This window comes from Gopherus flavomarginatus, chromosome 3, assembly GCF_025201925.1.
Source record: "Gopherus flavomarginatus isolate rGopFla2 chromosome 3, rGopFla2.mat.asm, whole genome shotgun sequence".
NCBI lineage: Eukaryota > Metazoa > Chordata > Testudines > Testudinidae > Gopherus > Gopherus flavomarginatus.
Window position 1 is genome coordinate 36035826 of NC_066619.1, and position 21607 is coordinate 36057432.

At 40.8% G+C, this 21607-nt stretch overlaps 1 protein-coding gene across 4 annotated transcripts in view; it reads left to right on the forward strand.

The window, feature by feature from the left end:
- IL31RA (interleukin 31 receptor A) overlaps positions 1-21607 on the forward strand; it is an 88130-nt gene that overhangs the window by 37889 nt on the left and 28634 nt on the right. For all 4 annotated transcript variants that reach the window (XM_050946910.1, XM_050946911.1, XM_050946912.1 and 1 more), the window contains 6 exons: positions 6165-6340; positions 10765-10910; positions 13086-13251; positions 13688-13770; positions 14752-14968; positions 15817-15999. In XM_050946910.1, the coding sequence (XP_050802867.1) occupies positions 6165-6340; positions 10765-10910; positions 13086-13251; positions 13688-13770; positions 14752-14968; positions 15817-15999 (971 nt within the window). The remainder of the gene's footprint in view (positions 1-6164; positions 6341-10764; positions 10911-13085; positions 13252-13687; positions 13771-14751; positions 14969-15816; positions 16000-21607) is intronic.

A 21607-nucleotide genomic window follows, 5' to 3' on the forward strand; every position in this document is an offset into this window, starting at 1 on the left:
GCCATCTCCTCAGGGTGTAGCTCCAAAAGGCTGGGTTTTTGAATAACCAGAGATTAGGAATTTGCATTAACCTCTCTAAGTTCTCCCCAGGAAATCCACTGAACGCTTGTTGTCCGAAAAGTCAGTTTTTTTGCCTGACTTTTAAATTCCCAGGCCTCACATCTATCACATTTCATTTAATACAGTGTACGCCAAAGATACTTAAACTTAATTCAATATGGTCTCCCAAGGATGTGGCAGGACATTGCCATCTCTGTCACTAAATATATTACATAGGATTTCAGGTCAGTAAATTAGAGTCCTTAAAACCAGAAAAAAAATTGCAGGAAATTGCCAACAAGCCTAATTTCAGTATTAGTACTGCAATTCTTACAGTAAGATCCCCGTTATTTGCTTAAGTACAAAGAAGGAAAAAATTATTGGTCAATACTAGGCACATTTTCAGCGTACCTCTCTGCCAACCCAGGTGTAGTGGGTATAATTCCTCCTTCTAGTAGATGGACAGGAAAAAAAGCAAAAGTCTTGTGCTTGTGTTACCTGGATTTGAGGGGTGTGTGTACCCCAGCATATAATTAAGCCAATTGCAACTATGTTACATGCATTCAGCCATCAAGAATTAATAAAATAGAACACCACATAGTTAAGGGTTAATTGGAAAGTAGGCTTTTAGTTGCAAGGTCAAAACTAACTGGCAGTTTCTGCTAAGCAGAATGGAAAGAGGGGAAAGAACAGTAAACAAGTAAGACTGAAAATCTTAGTGGTTGGAAGACCTTGAGTCTCAGTTCCTCTGATATTAAAAGTTTCTTGAAAGTTTAAAAAAAATGATGATTTAGTAGTGGTCATTATGACCTGTGTGTTTTGTAAAAATTTGTTTTAAAAGATTAGCTAATACAGTGTACTTTGGAGCAATCCTCTGAAGCCATGTTGAGAGACATTTTTCCTGACACCTTATGTCCCCGGTGGGTAAGCAACTGCCACTGTGTACCCACTGTTAATTACTCAATACCAATCCCGAGCTTTGTTAAATATCTGGAATATTCTAAACCAGGGGTCGGCAACCTTTCAGAAGTGGTGTGCTGAGTCTTCATTTATTTAATTTAATTTAAGGTTTCATGTGCTGATAATACATTTAAATGTTTTTTAGAAGGTCTCTAAATGTTTTCAAAACATTTCAAAATGTTTAAGAAGCTTCATTTAAAATTAAATTAAAATGTTGATATTACGCCGCTGGCCCGCTCAGCCTGCTGCTGGTCTGGGGTTCTGTTCACCTAGACCGGCAGCGGGCTGAGTGGGGCCTGTGGCCGGGACCCTGGCTGGCAAGGGTCCGTCAGCCAGAACCCCAGACCAGCAGCGGGCTGTGCAGGGCTGGTGGCCGGGATCACAGATCGGCAGTGGGCTGAGTGGCTCAGCCCACTTCCGCTCAGGGGTTCCATCCGCTGGCTCCTGCCAGCTGGACCAGCTCAGACCGCTGCCAGTCTGCGGTCCCGGCCCTGCCCACATACAGTGGGTGCCTACCTTCTCCTTGGTTCTGGCCCATTCTCTTCTTCTGTCTGCACTGAGCTGAGGGTGGGAGTGCACTGAGCACAGGGCTGGAGGTGAAGGGTCTGGCCAAGAGCTAGAATGAGGGAGGGGGCTCAGGGTTGAGGCAAGAGGTTTGGGTGTGGGGTATTTACCTGGGCAGCTCCCATTTGGTGCTCAGGGTAGGGGTGGGGATGTGGGGGGGGTGCAGGGAGTAGGGGGGGCTGGATATATTGGGGGTGCAAGAGTCAGGGCTGAGGGCATGTCAGGGGGGTGAAGGTGTCAGGGCAGGGGCATCTGAGTATGTGCGGGGGTGCCAGAGTCAGGGCTGGGGTCATGGAGGGAGGGTGAAGGAGTCAAGCAGAGGGCTGGGTGTGTATGAGGGGGGTACAGGGCTCAGGGCAGGGGCCTGGGGTGTGTGCGGGGCGCAGGGCTTAGGGCAGAGGGCTGGATGTGTGTTGTGGGGGGGTCAGGGCAAGGGGCTGGAGGGGATATGCCCCTATTCCACCACCACTCCGCCCCTTGGCTCTGCCCCCACATCTTTTCTGCAGACCCCAGGACTCCCATGCCCCCTCCAACCTCCCTGACTGCCCCCTCCAGAGACCCCTTGCCCCTAATCACTCCGCCCGGGCTCCCACCTCCTATCCAACCCCCCCCCAGCTCCCCGTCCCCTGTCTGTGCCCCGCTTATCCAACCCCCTCCAGCCCCAGCCCCCTTACCAAGAGGCTCCTAGCAGCATGTTCTGCTCGGCACAGAGCCAGACACGCCACCCCATGGGAGCATGCAGCCCCAGCCCCCAGAGTGTTGCGCACAAGGCGGCATGGCTCCAGGGGAGGGGGGAGTGTGTCTGCCTCCCTGCGGAGCCAAACACTGCCCCACAGGAGCGCGCAGCCCCAGCCCTCAAAGTGCTGCACATGGCGACATGGCTGCAGGGGAGGGGGGAAGGCAGGGGAGGGGCCGGCAGCTTGCTGTGCTCAGCCGGCGCTCCGGCCCAGGAGTGCAGACCCTGCGGCTTGCCGCACCAGGAGAGTGGGGCCATTTGCCCACCCCTGCATTAGGGTGTGCCTGGGCATACCCCGTGCACGCGCCTATGCTCTGCCTCTGCTGGGGGGGCGGAGGGCGAAGAAGAGTGGGCTGGGCCAGGCTGGGCAGGATTTTTAATGGCACGCTGCTCTGGCAGGCAGCAGCGTGCCATTAAAAATCGTCTCGCGTGCTGTCTTTGGCGCGCGTGCCATAGGTTGCCAACCCCTGTTCTAAACCTATTGCTTATGTCTGTGTGCTAGAATCTAATAAACTGCAGTTTTAGATAGAGCATGCTTACTTGCTTTAATCTTTTATCAGATGGAATTGCTCTGTTCCCACTGATTTATTCCTGACACCGTCTGGAGTGCAATAGTTCAGTTGCCCCTGCTGTGGGTTCTGAAAACACTGACATTTACCATATATGAGAACCTGACCGGCCCATCCTTTCAGTTCTCTTTTTGGCTAGCTAGGCCAATTTCTGCCTGCCACCACCCCCACCACAGCACTGGATAGTGCTATTGAGGGGGTTAATGTCAGGGTTTGTATAGAGGGACACCAATCAGTATTTTTTACCTGATATCCTGCTTTCTCTCAGTAGTCCTGACATTTCACCCTTTCTCTTGTATTTGCAGCTTTGACATTGAATTCAGCTTTTGTGTTGATAGATTTGGGATTTTTTTCTCTGAACATTTTTATATAATGAAAACATATAATCAGGGTTGGTAGCAACACCTGTTATAAAGGTTGACCAACACTTCACATAATACCCTATTTTCAGTTGCTCCTAACTTTGACAAACTTTAACCGTTTGGGCTGAAATTTTCTGTTAGTTATCTGCCTTGGGCTGATTATTATTATTATTTATGAAATATTTCAGCAAAAACATTTCAGCCATTTCTGAAAACTAGGTTAGCAAAAAATAAATTGTTTTGCAATGTTAAAAAAATTCTAGTGACCTTTTCTTTGAGATTCTCTAGTGTCCCCATGCTTTGGGCAGGGACTCCAAATTTGGCAGAAGGGATGACCATTGTGTCAGAGATGTAACTTTTTGCTGTTCCTATGAAAATCTTCCAAATGTGGCTAAATTATAAGAATTTGAAAAATCTCCGTTTACACAGTCTCAATAGGCATGTTAGAGGTTAGCAGCTAAAATCTTTGAATATTCCATCCTCACCAAGTGTGCTCCATCCTCTGGTGCTGACCAGACTGCACATGCACCAGCCCCACAGAGTGGCTGAGCATGTTTCACCAGCTCACTTGTTACTGGGCTTAGGGTTGCCAACTTTCTAATAGCAGAAAACTGAACACGCTCACCCTGCCCCTTCTCCAAAGCTCTGCCCCTGCCCAGCCCCTTCTCCAAGGCCCTGCCCACACTTGTTCCACCTCACCATCACTTGCTCTCCCCTACCCTCCGGCTGGGGCAGGGGGTTGGGATGCAGGAGGGAGTGAAGGCTCTGGCTGAGGGTGCAGGCTCTGGAGTGGGGCTAGGGATGAGGTGTTTTGGGTATGGGAGGGGGCTCTGGGCTGGGACAGGGGGTTTGGGTGTGGGAGGGGGTGAGGGCTCTGGCTGAGGGTGCAGGCTGTGAGTGGGGCCAAGGGGTTTGAAGTGTGGGAGGGGACTCTAATCTGAGGCAGGGGCTTGGGGTGTGGGAGGGGGTATGGGTTCTGGGCTGGGGGTACAGGCTCTGATGTGGGGCCAGGAATGAGGGGTTCAGGATGCAGGAGGGGGCTGCAGCAGAGGTTTGGGGGGTGGGAGGGGGTGTGGGCTTAGGGATGGAGTTTGGGGGCAGGAGGGGGCTCAGGGCTGGGGCAGGGGGTTAGAGTAAGGGGTGTGGGCTCCAGGCAGCGCTTATCTCTGGCAGCTCCCAGGAAGTGGTGACATGTTCTTCCGGATCTTAGGTGGAGGGGCGGACAGGGGGCTCTGCACCCTTCCTCCCCGCCTCCAGGCATCTCCCCCACAGTTCCCATTGGTCTAACTGGGCTGTACCTGCATTACCCTCACACAGTGTTGCAAACTTCTTCAGCCCAGGAGTGAAAAACTGGACATGTAGTTGCTGCTCCTGTCCACTCTGGGCCAAGATGGGACTGGACACCAGAATGAAGGGCAGTGAGCCTTTCTCTTCTGTGCTCTCAGTGATTCCCTTGCTGTTACCCAGGCAACATGGAGGAGGAAGCCACTTCATTTAAATGCAGAGGAGATGAGAGCTGGATCTAGTGGAAGGGAAAAGAGTAGGTTAGGACAAGCAGCCTGTTCTAGTCAGAAGGAACTGGTGGAGGTGGTGGGGAAGACTGGTAGTGGCTGCAGGGCCGGCGCTTCCGTTCAGGCGGCCTAGGCAATCGCCTAGGGCACCAGGATTATTGGTGGGTGGCATTTTGCCGGAGAGGGCGGCAGGCGGCTCCGGTGGACCTGCCGCAGTGGTGCGTGCGGAGGGTCCGCTGGTCTGCGGCTCGGTGGAGCTGCTGCAATTGTGCCTGCAGACGGTCGGCTCCTCGCGCGGCTCCGGTGGACCGCCCGCAGGCACGACTGTGGCAGCTCCACTGGAGCTGCGGGACCAGCACAGGAGGGGAGCGAAATTGCCGTGCGCGTAGGGCACTAAAATCCCTAGCGCCAGTCCTGCCTGGCTGGGCAAGGAAACTGGGACTGGGAGAGAGGAAGTGGGTAGATTTAGAGGCATTGTAGTTGATGAAGAATTTTGTTTATGGTCAGATGAAATGAAATAGGTTTTGTTAGTCTCACATCACATACTATCTATGAGGAAAGCATGTGCTGAAATGGAACAAACTCTTTCAAAAAGTCTCTCTTGTTTCCTACTCCCATGGTATATCTTGTCACTGGTACAGTTGGGCTTGTCTTTTTCCATACTTGAAATGTATGTGGCAGTTCATTGCTTTTTGCCTTTTTCTTATGGAGGATGCTTCTGTGTTCATGCATCCTGCTATGAAATGCTTTTCAAGAGGGGTGCTGTGTGTGTACATCTGTCTGTAATACTCCTGCTTAGGATTTTAACCTGGTATTAACTAGGCTTATGGATTCCCCATTAAATTGATTGTTCTGTTCACTGCTGCTCCTTGAACGTGGCTGTTTTCACTGCAATTACATCTGTTTGGATCCGTGCTGGCTGCACATATGCCTCCTTAACAGTTAACAGCTTTTAAATGGTACTAAGACTTGAACAAAATCATACAGTATGGATTTATAGGGGCAATACATTAAGGGAATGGCATTTATTAGCAGTTAAGCTTCCTTTAAGAGAAGTTCACTAGAAGAACATAGCTTGTTGTATGGAATTTAGTGAATATTTGTTTTAAACTGTAATTGCTAATAGAATCTAACAAGTGTTGTGGTGGTGTTGATCCCAGGATATTAGACAGACAAGATGGGTCAGGTAATATTTTTGTTGGACCAACTTCTGTTGGCAAGAGAGACAAACTTTTGAGCTTACACAAAGCACTTCTTCAGGTCTCGAAAGCTCTCTGTCTCTCAAACGGAAGTTGGTTCAATAAAAAATATTACCTCACCCACCTTGCCTCTCTATTTAAAACTAAGCTCATTAACTCATTTAGTTGTCCTTGATTTAAGAAAGGGTTGCAAATTAAATTTTCTTTGTTTTTTGTATTGACAGGGATCAAAATTTGATGGATGCATTTCAAGAAGATACCTGTCAAAGCAACAACGGATCATGTTCGTTTTTCCCCCCATATATTCCATTTGCTGAAGACTATTGTTGTCAGGTGAAAGCTGAAAATGTCTTGGGTGTAGGCATATCTGATTGCGTTCCTATAAATATGAATAAAATAGGTAATTTCTTTTGTAAAATACTTAAAGATAAAGTACTACATAACAAGAGATCAAATAAAACCACGCTGACATTTAATTACACAAAATAACTTTCTTATAAAAATCAAGTGAAACACATTACAACAAAAAATAAAAATAGAATATCAAATTGAGGATACAGCATACTTTTTAGAATAGGAAATAAATGGGGTGATCCACATATTTATAGCTTTTCATTCTGAGCAAGCACATAATGGTCCTCAGTTTGCTCTGGGAAAAGATTAACTGAATCCTGAGAAAGTGTGGAAAGTTTGCAAGTGTGAAATAGACTGAAAGGGAGTCTCTTTGGTATACATTGGATCTAGGGCATTCTACCTTGCTTCCTCAGATTGTAATTGGGATGATAACCTATTGAGTTTCTTGTATATCAGCCAAAAAAGGAATCTTTCTATATCAATGTATTTTTCTTTAGAAATTCTCTCTAGGCCTGATTACATTCTGTATGTTCTTCATTTGTAAAAAGGCAGCACTTATGGGATCCATTCAAAGACGAAGCACCTCTTGGTTCTAGATGCTGTGCAAACAGATAACAAAAAACACAGTCCCTGCCAGAAGGAGCTTACAATTTGAGTATTAAATATTATGTCTCTTTCCCACTTAAGTTTAAGGCAGACCTGGTTAACACATGTACCGTGAGTGGTAAGGATTTTATATGTGCTGAAGAGTTCAGTTGAACAAACATAACTTGAAAGTGTAAGAAGAGCTGCTGAAAGGCTTTTTAATTTAAATTTCTCTTCCTAAATCACTTGTGAATGTCATACCATATTTTTCTGCAACACATGGAAATATGTATCAAAAATATCAAGTGGAAAGGTAGATTATTACTAAATGACAATGTTGTTGCATATTTCAGTAGTCTGTCGTCATGGTCAGGTTTAATGTAACTGAATTAGTGAATGTTCTTCTGAAGAATTTCTTATTTCTTAACAACTTTTTGTCATTGTTACTATACCTAAACTGAAAAAAAAAATCATTCAAATTATATAGATGCTTATTTTTCTCAACCTTAACTTAATAAATTCACATTTGCACAAAGGTATAATGAATTTTATGCAAAACAATTTTCATGTGTCTTTCCTGATAATTCCATCTTACTTACCTGCAAAGAATTGAGGGTCTCAGGTCTTTAGATTAGAAGTGAGCAATATTTTTTGGATGAATAGTTTATCTGCCAGAAATGCCCTTTGTGATTGATTGAAGCTATTCGTGAATTTGCTGAATCGTTTTGGCCAACTTTTTGGTGGGGGAGGGCAAGTGGGAAGGGGAAGGGAGAGAGTGAGGAGTGGCATTTGCCAAATGGGATGGTAGTGATGCCTCCCTTTTAGCCCGGTGGGATGCAGGAGACCCAAGGTCGTTTCCCCCTCCGCCAGAGCAGGGGATTTGAACTTGCATCTCCTATTTTGCAGGTGAGTGCCCTAGCCAGTGGGCTGTGGGATATTTTGGTGATCTCAATCTCTCTTATCGAAGCTGTTCCACTTTGTTTTAAATAATTAACCATTGGAACAAGGTGAGTGCCCTAACCACCAAGCTATAAAGTCTCTCTCTCTCTCTCTTTCCCCATTACTATTTAAGTATTTACACATAGTGGAACAGTTTAAACAGGAGAGATTGACAGAGACCGGCTCCATACTACCCTCTAGCCCAGTGGTTAGAGTATTCTCTTACAATGTGGGAGAACCAAATTCAAATCCTGGCTGCAAAGACTGTACTTTGGTGTCACTCAGTACTCTAGCATTATAAGAAACCAGTTTACAAGGAGAATGGTAGAGGGCTCTGCCTCTTGGGACTTTTCTGTCTTAGCACTTGAATAATTGTTCTTCGTTGATTGCATTGCACTGATTTGAGTGAGTCCACACTATGCACCTGAACTGGTGTATGGTTTGCCCTAACATCCACTCTGGAGCTGCCTTACGCTGATTTTGTTGTGTCTTTTGACAGCTTCTTCAGCCAGTAAACCTCCTTAACTTTATAAACAGATATTCCCCTCTTCTCTACACTTATATAGTTGCCCTCCCCACCAACACGCCCACTCTGCAGCTGATTTATTGGCTAAGACTGCAATATCTGCCCCTTTGTACCCCATCTCCACATTATTAACACCCAAGATCCTGACCATACTTTCCCTAAGTTATACTCCAAGGCATGTGCCCCTGCATGTATATCTACCTCTCCCTTCCAGAAATGTCCTCATTTCAGTAATTGTGCTCCTCATGAGGGGATCAGCACTACCAACTGTGGGTGTTCCTGGAGGAGAAAGGGGAACAGCACTAGGGGATATACATGTCAGATTTCAGCCTTGGTCAGCAGTCCACAGCTGGACTACTGGTTCGAGGGCATAGGCACAGAGGAGAAGTAGCAGAGAAAGAGACCCTTAGCCAGGAGATTGAAGTTAGTGGGTGCTCAGCACTTTTCAAAATCATGCTACTTCTTGGAGTGCCTCAATGTGGATTTATGTACCAAAGTTTAGGTCTTTTATTTTTGAAAATTTTGGCCTATATAAAAGAAATACCGCAAAAGCCCCACTCTTTTCTCTTGCATTGGTTTTGCACCTTTACCATTAAAAAATTAGCAGTGGAATACATTGATATGGATTATTAGAACCCAGCAAATCTGCTTTATATCCATGGATCATTTTTGCAGATTGGATGTAGATACAAATTTTGTATCTGCGTAGGGCTCTTTGGATGATTCAGTGGGGAAGCAGAATCAAAGCAGCCATGTTCTTCAATTGATGGCAAGAATATGCTATTTAAAGAAGAAACAAACCCTTCCCATGTACCCTCCACCCAAAAGCCAGAATTGAATCTGCCTTACTGTTTGAACATTTACAAAATTTATTAATCAAAGTACATTACCTTGCTGTTCCCTCCTAAAGTGTAATATATACTGTAAATAATATTTTCATGTAAAATGTATTTATATATTTGAAGAGATTAGCATATTGGCAAAAGCTCTTTTTGTAACCAGATACATGCAAGCTGTGTCAGTCTGACTCTTACTATATTGCCTACCCAATCACCTCAACACTTCTCTAACTTAAGTGTCTCCTGAACAGAAACCATCAGTTGTGTCAAAGAACACTGTGGTTCTCTGATGTTCAGGTTTGTCCAGTGAGAGCTCATCAACTGTTTTAAGACTTGTATGTCTCTAATTGAAAAAGGTTTTTGATTATTGTTGTGCTTCCTTGCCTTTCCATATCAATTCTCTCAGCATATTGCACAGAGCAGTGCTGAAAAACTTTACTTTCATTAGTGCATTACCAATGTGTGATTAAACGCCCTTCCAGTCTTGTACATGTAATGCAGTACATTTATTTACTGCAATATTTAAACTAATGGCTGGGAGAACTAGTGTAAATTACTGAATTTTTATGGATTATTAAATGAAGGTCAGATTCTTCAACCATCAGGCATATTAAGTAGCACTTTGACTTAAATTGGATGATTTGAAGTGCTGTTCAGCATCCAAAAGGATTAAGATTTGGCTGTAAGTAAACAGATGGATTTTTCTTTTCCCAGAATACCTACATTGCTCACACCACTGTGCCATTCTTCTAGTTAATTATTTAAAATAAATCAATCCATTATGCATATCACAAAACCAAGCAACTGTAACATGTTGTGTACCTCTTCCTCCCTCCATCCTGCCTGATTCCACTTCTTCCTCTGTTCTTGCTTTGTCATAGCTTAGCTAGGTTAGAATCTGAATAGGGTAGAATCCACATGTTTATTTCTACATAAAGACTCGTGAATTACAGTTCAGTTTTATTCATGTGAAAACTCTGCCTGTGTAGTGATCCTGCTGAGGAAAAAAAGTACAACCTCCTCAGTGGGTATTTCCCAGCTGTAACATCCACCATTACATCAGCAGCAGTTTTCTAGCCTACTCTCTCCTCTCCTCTCCTCTCCTCTCAATACTTGTCCATTCCCTAACAGTTCTGCCAGCCCTTCCCTCAAACTCCTGTCACCCCTGAAACATCTTCCAGCTGAGTTCTCCCTTATTTCTCCAGGTAGGACTCAGCTGCAGCTCTATTATTTTCTCTGTCCCCCATCTTTGAGAGGAAACTGTGGTGGTCACATTAGAAATAGAAACATATGTACATGTATTGAATTTGAAAGAAACTTGCACATCTGTGTGCAAGTTAGTCTACAAACAGTATAGTTAGCTGTGTATGTAATCTCTGTGCTATATGTAGTTTTTCATCATTACAGTTGGTATATATGTAATATGCATTGATATGTGCAAATCTGTTACAACTTACGTTGTTAGAATAATAAAGTAACTATTCCTAGAATTTACATACTCAGACTATTCTAAACTTTTATTTGAAGTCAAGTTGTAGAATGTTTTTCTATTAAAAGTATGAGTATTTTTCTCAATTTCAGTGAAAACTAAGCCTCCTAAGATAGTTTCAGTAGAAAAAATTCCTGGTGTAAAGCAATTGCTTAACGTAACCTGGGACAAACCTGATCCAACAATACTAGATTTAAATTGTCGTCTTCGATACAGAAACACAAATTCAAATACTTCGGTAAGTTATATCATTATTTTCAGAATATTAGATCATTTGTCACTGACGTAAATGTTGATCCTTTTAAATGCTGATCACAAAAGGCAAGGATGTAAGATCACTAATAACTCATGTATTAGTAACATATCAAATGTAATATAAGCATGCATGATATTGGAATATTAGAAAATAGAGATGGATAAGACCTTCTGTTTCACTGTCAATGGTAAATTGTTCTTGCCCTTCTGTCTGTTTCAGAGCCATCTTACTCCTTATTTGTCCTAGGAAAATTTCAGTGGAGGTACCCTCAGTCAGACCAACAATCAAAAATGTTTTTCTTCCTATTACTTTCTGGCAAATACAGTAGATATGTTTACTCTAGATTTAGATTAGAACAAAAGTAGGAGATGGTTCTCTGACAGCCTGGCTCCTGGCAGGGTAGAAATGTGTAAGCAGTGTGTTCGAGAAGGGGGCTTATGTCTTTCTGGCATCTCATAATCCATCTGACCTACAATTCTAAGTGGAAATGGTTCGCTGTGGGCCCCTCTGTTTGCCCTTCACAAAAATAGCTTGTCTATGCTGTCCACCTGTCTGAGTCCAACTTATAAAAATAACTCCAGATACAGTTAGCAGCTGTTTGAGCCTATCATAAACTAGCTGAAGGTCTCTGTATGGCTTGATACTTTTAAAACCTTTCATTTAAAAAAAACCACCCTTTTGTCATGGGGTTATGAATGTGGTCCTGACAGAGCTGATGAAAGAAAGCTCTTTGAACCACCCAGTTCCTGTGAGTTTAAGTCTGTTACACAGAAGGTCATTTTCCTGGCTGCAGTGGCTTCAATCTGCACAATGAGTGAGCATCATGCCCTAGTGATGGATCTACCTTAACTAGATTTTATAGGACTGAGATGGGGCTGTGGACTTAACTGACATTCTTCTCCAACGTAGTCTGAAGTGCCACTTGTTAATGAGTCTATCATCCAACATTCTTCCTATAATCACATGTCCTTCCCCACGGAAGTGCTTTTTCATATGTTCAGTGTTAAGTCTGGAGTGAATTAAAATTTGTAGAAGATCCACAAAACTTTCTTTGTTTTGGAGACCATTTCAGGGATGTCTGATTGTATTGCTATTATTTGGCTGAGCTGAAACGAAGAAGCCATATCAAGGCTCACTTAATCAGAGACAAGGCAGCACCAGGGGTGCCGTCATAGATTTCTGGTCCTCTCTCCACACATTTACAAAGCATTATTTCTTGGATTTTCCTTCCAGGTGGTAATTTTGATTTCAGACTCTCTGTACTCTGAAGCTTGTCTCCAACGTAGCGGTAGCCAAACTCCCCACTTCCACCCCAAAAGTGTTTTTATACATTTCTCTTTTCAGTTGGCTGAGATTTGAGTGTTTCCCTCCTTCCTTATTGATTGTCACACTTCATTATCTTCTTCAGTGTTGATTTAAGAGGTTATCTTACCCCCTTTCAGTATACATTTAAAAAAAAATCCACCTTATTCCCACTGTTGGTGTCGGGCTTGTGGTTACTGCATGTTTTAGCTTTGCTCTCATTTTTATTGTGGGACAGTCATGGAACTTCCTTGCTTTCCTGGGCTGAGACTCTTGTTCTGATCACCTCTTTAGAGTAGGTGAAAATTACAAACCATATAATTCTTCTTCTTCAAAGTGATCATTATTGCCACTCATCTACATGTTTCCCCTCAGAGTTTGGAGGATAATTTTTCAGGGAGAGTTTCTTTTGGCACATGGTTTTTCTGTTTTTTCATTGGTACAGATATTTTGATCATGTGTTGATTATCTTTAGATTGTCTTATTGCTGGGACCTTTGGTTCTCATGTAGTTGGAGATGACTGAAACAGTTGTAGGGCAGCATTGATGCTTCAGAGAGGGCAGGGCGCAATGGCCAACAGAGAGCCTAGCTTATGCTCTCTACTCCATTACTACTGTCATTAAGGGTAAAATGTAACCTTAAGAACAATTGCAAAGATCCAGAAATGAGAAAGCTACACTCAGAAGCACTATTTACAAGATGAGTAGCTTTCCCTTTTATTTATAATGGAGGGGTGATCTGGGAGGCATGATAGATATAGTCTTTGAGGTTTTTAAGTAGATAAAGTATCTGCTGAGATTTATTTTTTTTGTTAATAAAGACAACATATTTTGTGTTCATATTTTCACTTTTAGGTAACAGTTAATTTCACTATGAATCAAAATGAAAGAAGATCATCATTTAATCTCACGGATCTATGGGATTTTACAGAGTATGCTATTGCCATTCAATGCGTTGGTGTTGAATCAGAAATCTGGAGTGAATGGAGTGAAGAGAAAATAGGAAGAACAGAACAACAAGGCAGGCTAATTGTTTACAACGTAGTTTTTCGCAGGATTAATTTTGAATCTTTTGGCACAGAAGTTAATATTAGCAGACTACTTTCAACATATTATCACTTAGTTGATGTCATAGTTTGGCTTTGAAACTGTGAAAACAAATACATTCAATTAAAGATGGCTAGAAGAGGGGAGGGCAGAAAAAGAGATTAACTGAAAGGGACAGAGAGATCTGATCAGTGAGGAATATAGAATGGAAGAGGAAAAAAGGGATTGTTTAAAAGAAATAAAAATCTAGAGCTAGGAAAGAATTGCGAAATGACCATAAAGAATGGAAATAAGAGACATAGAGCAAAGGTATATATGGCTCAATAAGGGGGAAAAAAATTCAACACTGCTGTTAATCTTCTTTAAAAAACAACAGGAAGTTTTCTACTTTTTATCATTTGTTTTACTAGCTCCTTCAAGAAAAGTGGATTTGTGGAGAGTAATTGAATCTTCACCGTCAGCTGAAAATAGATATGTACATCTTATGTGGAAGGTATATACATCCATGATTTTAAAATCCGAACTGCCTCTTACAGTAGAAATTGCATTTTATTATCTGTGGTTATAGGACATAAAGGTCTGTCAAGTGTGGCTCAGATGAGCTCCATACAAAGCTAGAACAGAACCTACAGAAGTTTTCTGTTAAGTAACATGATGTTGACTACAACTTTGCAGTCAGAATTTACCCTATGACCATGCTGACATCATATTCAACATGATCTACAAAAACTGACTGCTAAGCCATGATGGTCAATAGTCTATATAACTAGTTAGTTAATATAACTTCTCATGGTTCTAGTCTAATTTGCAGTTTTGAAACCTCCATTAAATTATCACCATTTGACTAAGCTGGAGATAAGAACTGAATGGTAACATTGTGCTTTTAGAATCTTGATTGAAATACTAATAAAATATATTTTAATTTGAGCTGGTCAAATGCAAGAAAAATGAATAATTTGAGTATTGCAGTTATCTGTTGAATAATTTATTCCAAAAACTGAATTCCTTGAAGAAATTTGATGGAAAAACAGTAATATTCATAGTATAAATATTTTTAGCAGCTATTATTTGACCAATTGTAATTTTAACAGACTTTTTAAGCCTTTACATTTATTAGAATCCAATAAAATCTGTTTTTAGACTTCAACATTGTTAATTATCCAGAAAGTAATCCAATATACCCACTGGCATATTCAAACATTTCAAATTGTTTCCAAAATTTCTGTTGTGAAGCAGTTGGAAGACATTCTGGATGTTGACCCTCTGATGGGCTCACCAAATATTTTTCAGGAATCTTTTCTGATTAACCAAATGAGGCAAACTGGAAAACAGATTACCGAGAAACTGAAATATGTTTGCATGAAAATAATCCAGAGGTAGAGAAGGGAAATATTCTGGAGTCCTGGCAATGTGCTTTTGATTATAGAAGCAGTATTACAAAACACACACAACTTTTGTATTAATTTTTAAACAGGTGTTAAAAGAATATCCATCTTCGGAGTGTCTACTTGGCTACAAAATACAGTACTGTCCAGAAAATAATGCTTCTTTTAAAATGACACACAACACTACTGACAAGGTGGCCAAACTCCTTTTAATGGGGGAAGCCTATGTGATATCTGTTGTTGCATATAACTCTGTTGGAGAGTCTCCTGAGGCTACTCTAAGAATTCCATCTATTGGTGAAAAAAGTACGTTTTTTTAAAATGGTTTGGTAGATATTCCCTTGAATCACTGAAACAGCCTTTTCTGTATCCATGTGATAATTCATTTTGCCTGTCTTAAGTACTGTTGCAATGAAAGTGAAATTGTGGTAGAGATTTTTTTTGTCCTGGATTCTACAGGTGGAGAAGACGTACTAAGTCATCTAGCTTCTGACTATGTCAGTACAGGATTGTCTAATTTCACTACTTTATTTAACACAAGTACAATAGACCAATGTAACAGCATACTCTGGTATGGAAGAGAATGTATTAAAGCATTGGTATGTCATTGTACATCAGCTTGTCATATATTTTCCTATTAGTAATAGTGCTTCCTGTTTATAAGGCCATTAATAGGAGTCACTGTTTTATTATGTTATTATGTTTGTTTATTATGTTATTTATTATAACTAATTGGCCACTGTCATGGATTCCTTATTTCCTATTAAAACACAAGTCAAAACCTACTTTTCTTTGTTACTTCAACCAATAAAATGTAAAGTAGGTCTCTGTATGGATATATATTCCAATTCTTCATGTCTTTGCTTGTGTACGCACCCCATCTACTTTCACATCTTATTGTAACAATTCCATTATTGTTTGCTGTGTTATCAGATACTCTCTCTATGTGTATGTGTGTACATGTATAAATAAATAAAACAATGCTTTACACAATTAAGCTGCATTTCTTGTTTGACTTTTGCTAAGTCAAATACTGTTCTGTAAATAAAAATCTAAATCTCTCATCACTGAATTGCTATACTATTATGGTTGTTTGCTCTATTAAAATTTTTATAACTATTTCTGTTTAATTTTTACGTCTTGTTATTTTGCAGCTCCCAAATGGATTGATACAGTGAGGACACTTAATTTAAATGAACAAATGGTTGTGGAATGGGAAGCATCAGTTTCAGAAATAAACCGATATGTCATTGAATGGTATGAGGAGTTGGAGACTGACCTCTTGGGTAGATCATGGCAATATATATTAAATACTACCAAGTGGACAGCTCAGAAAGGTAAGTTTACTATGCTTGCGTGACCTTATAGTTTTCACATCTCTATCAGTTACTTCTTAACCTAAATCTAGAACACAGATTTTTTGTTCAAGAAAAAGTATTTTGTTTCTCTATTTAACATTGCACAGTATAAAATACAGCCTATCTTTCTCTGAGATGTGGGCAACATACTCTTGTTTCTAGTTAAAATATGATGACACACAGACACAATTTTTTTTCACTGCTTAGTAAGACGATATGCCTGAGAGTCACCAGTGCATGACAGCAAACAGTGGACAAAATTGTAATCAGAAGCAGAAATGGATAGTAGCCTTTGAACCTTTCAATTCAGTATTTGTAGGAGCAGCTATTTTGCATATAAATTGACTAATATAAACAAGTAGTGACTTATAAATAATTTTAATTTGAAGTAATCTTTTGAAAACATAAACAAAACATTGACATCACTAGAAAGTAGTTTAAAATAGCAGCAAAACAGATATTTAATAAAAATTCAACTTCAGTACTATTAGGGCCAATTACAAAATATATAGTTCTTTAGGTGTGATCACATAAGTGCAACAAGAAAATACAAAATTGAATGTCTGCCAGTTCTTGGAAAATGAAGACAGGTAATTTTGGAGTGGAAATTTGTATTCTAGTTAAAGAGAAATGAACATATTTTTGAATCTCTTTGGCAACACATTGCAGCAGGAAATTATTGAACATAAAAACATAATTGCACAAGTCAAGAACTACAATATGACACTGAGTATTCTATCTTTTTACTAAATATTCAAGATTCTTCAGGTTGTTCAAATTAAAAAATCCTTTTTCTTTTTTCCTCCTTATATATAAAAGCAGATCTAAAAGCATCATGCGCTAGATTCGGTACAAATATATAGGAAGATATGGTCCTTGCCTCACATATAGGGCCAAATTAACTCTCCTGTGGGCCTGGGGCTATTAGAAATTGTGGGGTCCCTGTATACAAGTCTTTTTCCTAATTTAAAACAAGATGATCACAATTATGGCATCGAGGCTATTAACACTATACTAAACTTGCCTTTTAATTAACATAAAGCTGTTCTGTGGTTACATTTCAGTCTTAAAACTTGTAGAATATAGCTAAGAAGTAGGCTATTTTTAATTAACTTACCTTAAAACAGCTGTTCTATTAGTTTCTTTCTGGGAGGAAGTTTGGGGCCGGAGGGGGCTCCAGCTGGGGCAGAGTGTTGCGGTGCAGGAGAAGGTGAGGAGTGTGGGCTCTGGGAGGGAGTTTGGGTGCAGGAGGGGATCCTGACCTGGCACAGTGGGTTGGTGTGCAGGAGGGGGTGCAAGGTGCAGGCTCCCAGCAGGAGGTGCTTACCACAGGCGGCTTTCGGCCGGTAGCGCAGCAGGTCTCAGGCAGGCTGCCTGCATGCCGTGGCTCCAAGCCGCTCCCCGAAGTGGCTGGCTGCTGGCACATCTCTGTATGCCCCTGGTAGGAGGGGGACAGCGTGTCTCCACGCACTGCCTGTGCCTCAAGCACCTCCCCTGCAGCTCCCATTGGCTGGTTCCCAGCCAGTGGCAGCTGGGGGGACAGTGCTGAGGGCAGGAGTAGTGCGTGGAACCACCTCCCCCGCTGCTAGGGACTGCAGAGATGTGCCAGCAGCCGTCCGCTTCCGGGAGCGGCTTGAGGCCGCAGCATGCAGGCAGCCTACCTGAGCCCTCATGCGCTGGGGCTCCCCTTAGCCTGGGGTCCTGCACTGCAGCCCCTAAAGCCCCTGCACTAATCTGGCGCTGCTCACATATCTTAAATCTGGAAAATATGACAAGACAGACAAACAGTAATAGGCAGACAACAAGCAAGCAAAATATAAAACCTGAAAATATTTTGTTAGTCTTAATTTTTTACTTCCTTAAAATCTCACCCATCCCACTTTTATCCTGGTGTCCAACTGTCAGACAATGTATTACTAATCCAATGGGCTGCCCTTCCACCCCACCTAAATAGATTTAGGCTTGGGAGGTGAATTGGTAAAGTAGCACGTCAGATGGTAAATATGTTAGTTACTAAAAGTGTCTTGAGGTAGTCTTGAGGCAGTTCCAATTGACCGCTCCTACTGGTCTTCTCCAACTCACCATAGGGGAGTTATGAGGAAATTAAGACTTGTACTCTGGGGCTTTCCTAAAAGGCTTTCCCCATTGCTCTTCAGGCCTTGCTGGAATTCTTGGGAATGTTAGAGTTAAAACAGGACATATTTTAGGATCAGAAGACCTATCTACAGCTTTCATTTCATATGCTCTGACATTATATTGTGTTTTTAATGAGGTAAAGAAACATTTATAAAAGTGGAAGATTTGATAAAGCTGCTTTGTGAAAAAAATCCATTGATACAGTGTTTTCTATGTTAACTCATTATTAGGTTGAGAAGAGGCATTTGTTTTGAACTACTTTCATAAATGCTGTGGTAATATTCCTCCCATTCAATATGTTCACTTGACATAATCCTTTGACACAATATTTTGCCTTCCTGTGATGGTGATTCAGAATTCTCAGCATGAAAAGATTCTTTTTAAGCAGGTCTGAGTGTCTGTTTCCCTTTTTCCTTTCAGTAAGTTGGTAAACTGCTTCTGCAGTTTTATTGCTGTCTGTATACTTGTCTCTGTTCTAAAGAAATGAAAAATATTTTGGTGTCTTTTAGTTCAGTAACACCAGGGGATTCCCATTGACTTCAGTGGGGCAGGGATTTCACCCTTAAAGTACAACTATTTAATCTAAATGTCAAAAGAACTTTAGGAAACAGAATCAAGAAGAATGAATTTCCAAACTGTCAAACTGAAAACAAAACTCACATTATTATGTCAAATAGAAAGTAATTAATAACCCCAATCCATCAAAATTCTTAAACATATGCTTAACTGAGTAGTTCCACTGACTATTCATATGTTTAAGGTTAAGCATGTACTTAAGAGCGGGGAGACTTTCAAAGGCATAAAGGGGATTTAAGTATCGGGGGTAGCCGGGTTAGTCTGTATCCACAAAAACAAGTTGTCTGGTGGCACCGTAAAGACTTAACAGATTTATTTGGGCATTAGCTTTCGTGGGTAAAAATCCTCACTTCTTCAGATGGGGTTTTAGGTGCTCAATTCCTATTGACTTTCAAAACATTGAAAGTCAGTCGGAGTTGGGCACCTAACTATACTTGGTGGTTTTGAAAATCTCTCTGCTGGATCAAGGTTTTAATGCAGATTCAACACTAAAGCGAAGCAGGACTAATTTTAAAAGATCTTACATTTTTTCACAAGCTTGTCTGATTGGGTTTGAGCTCATGCAGCTTGTCATATGGTCTTTTTATAAAAAGAAATAACTACAAAAACGTTTGCCTTGTTTTATTGAAGTCTGTACATATAATTCTAAAATAATTTATTGTCTCTTGTAATTTTACACATCATGCTTATTGCAAGATTGTACTTTTAATGCACATTAGGAGATGCACTTGAAAATTTATCCATCTGTGATTTAAGGGCAACATTTTTTAAATTGGGTTCCTAAAGTTAGACTCCTAAGTTCATGTTTAGGCCTGATTTTCAAAAGTGAAATTGTGAATGGTGAAAGTTACAACCATATACAATAGAATAACAAAGAGATTTAAAAAATAGAACCCAAAGAAGGAAAGAGAAGTAGTAATACAGCACAAACTACTGCTACAGGGTGAAAATAAGACCAGAAGAAACAAAGAAATATTATTGGTCCATCTGGTACACTGCTACTTAAAGCCATATGACACCAGCAGATCCACATGAAAAATCTCAGAAGTTTTAGCGCATTTAGGAGCTGCTCAAAGCTGTGATAAGAATTAAGATCCGATGTGATCTATCCCTTCAACAGAGCTGTATTTCATAATTTTTGTTGAGCAGTTTCCCCAAACAATCACGGCTTGGTTATAAGTATATGTAATCCTCATAAAACATTAAACTGTATTATAGTATCTAGATTTGAACTCAACCAACATATGAAGGAGAAATCTTCCGTGTTAATGTCAGTCTTATCTGGAATAACTCGTGCTCCTTATCTGCAGATATGGAAGTTTGTCTGTCTAGTGTATATATTTGTGACTGTTTAAATCTTTCCCCAGTATTGTTCATATTATGTACAATAAGTGAGAACTAAATCAATTTTTAAAAACCACTACTTCACTGAAGTGGGTGCAAAAAGGGGCACAGAGATTCTTGCTAATCTTGCTGTACTTTTATTTTACATGTATGGGAAGTATAGTGGAAAGAATATGATCTGTTATCATTAAATTAAGTTATTCTTCCTTAGTTTTTAAACATTTCTTCATTGGTGGTAAACTGAAATTAGAAATCTGTTAATTGATCAGTGGGTCCTTTTCTGATTTCCATTATATAAAATTGCACAATTAAAAATAGCAAACTCTTTTCAGCAAACTAGCACTTCAGATTTTAAAAGTATGAGAGAACACGCAACTGCAAATGACATCACTGACTTGTCAGAGAAGCACTTTGACCAAGCAATAGATTGATTTTACTAGTTTATAAAGTCCTTTTAGATGCCTCCATTACAGAAAACAACACAAAACAAGAACAGTCAATCAAATGTTAAACAAGCTAAGTGAGGCTTAGTTCTTGTTCTGAGGATTGCTACACTCAGACTGACAGACTCCAGTTAAGAGCAAATGTCATGAAGGGAGGCTCTCAGTTAAAAAGACCCTACCATTAGGCATATGGGGTAGAACTGTGCATATAGCTGAAATACACAGAGCACAAGTCAGCTTGTGTATGCAAAGGTGGCTTAAAGTTCATCTTGGCACTGCCCTGAGTCTGGTGCTACTCTTTAAAGTCACATCTCCCTGCACCATTTTAGCAGCATGAGACTGCTCTAATTTATGATGGTCAGCAATGAATTCAATGAGCTGAAAAAGCAGTGGAGAATTGACATAGTTCGAGGGTCTGGCCATGTCCACTTTTCCCTGCTATACTAGTCACAGAGATGGAGTGGCACCATAGCAAGAGCCTCTGCTCTGGCTTTACACAACTGATGATAAATCATGGGGTGATCCTCCTTAACCTGAATAAACTGGTTGTAGATTTAGATAAGATTAGGTTGGTGGTGTGGCTACACTAGAGAATCTGGCCCAGAGTGTTCAAACATTAATTCCAGGGGTAAGCCTTTCTCATTAAATTTCAATTGACTGAATAGGGGTTGGGGAGGGAGATGCCCTCTCACATAACTGGTTGCTAGACCATCAGGGTTTGAATGATAATTGCCAAGAATTATACCTGGAAATAAGATGCCACTGTAGAGACTTCAGTTACAGGTGTCCTGATGTCAAGCTACTTACAAGATGAGCAGCTGCATTCTGCACAGCTGGAGCCAGCAGGAGCTCTCTTGTTACTTTTAAAAGCTTTTATTACATCTTAAAGAATACCTCTTTTTGACTAGAAATAAAAATAAAAAAATAGAAGTAGTTTCAGAAAAAGAACTGAAGGATCATCAGCTACTCGATATCCTCAATCCTACCCAATAAATGTGCAATAATTAGCCTTGTCAAATGCTAGTGATGGTAAGATACTGTGAACATGTAAATTGCAACATAAGAAAAAGTATAATTATTATTCCTTA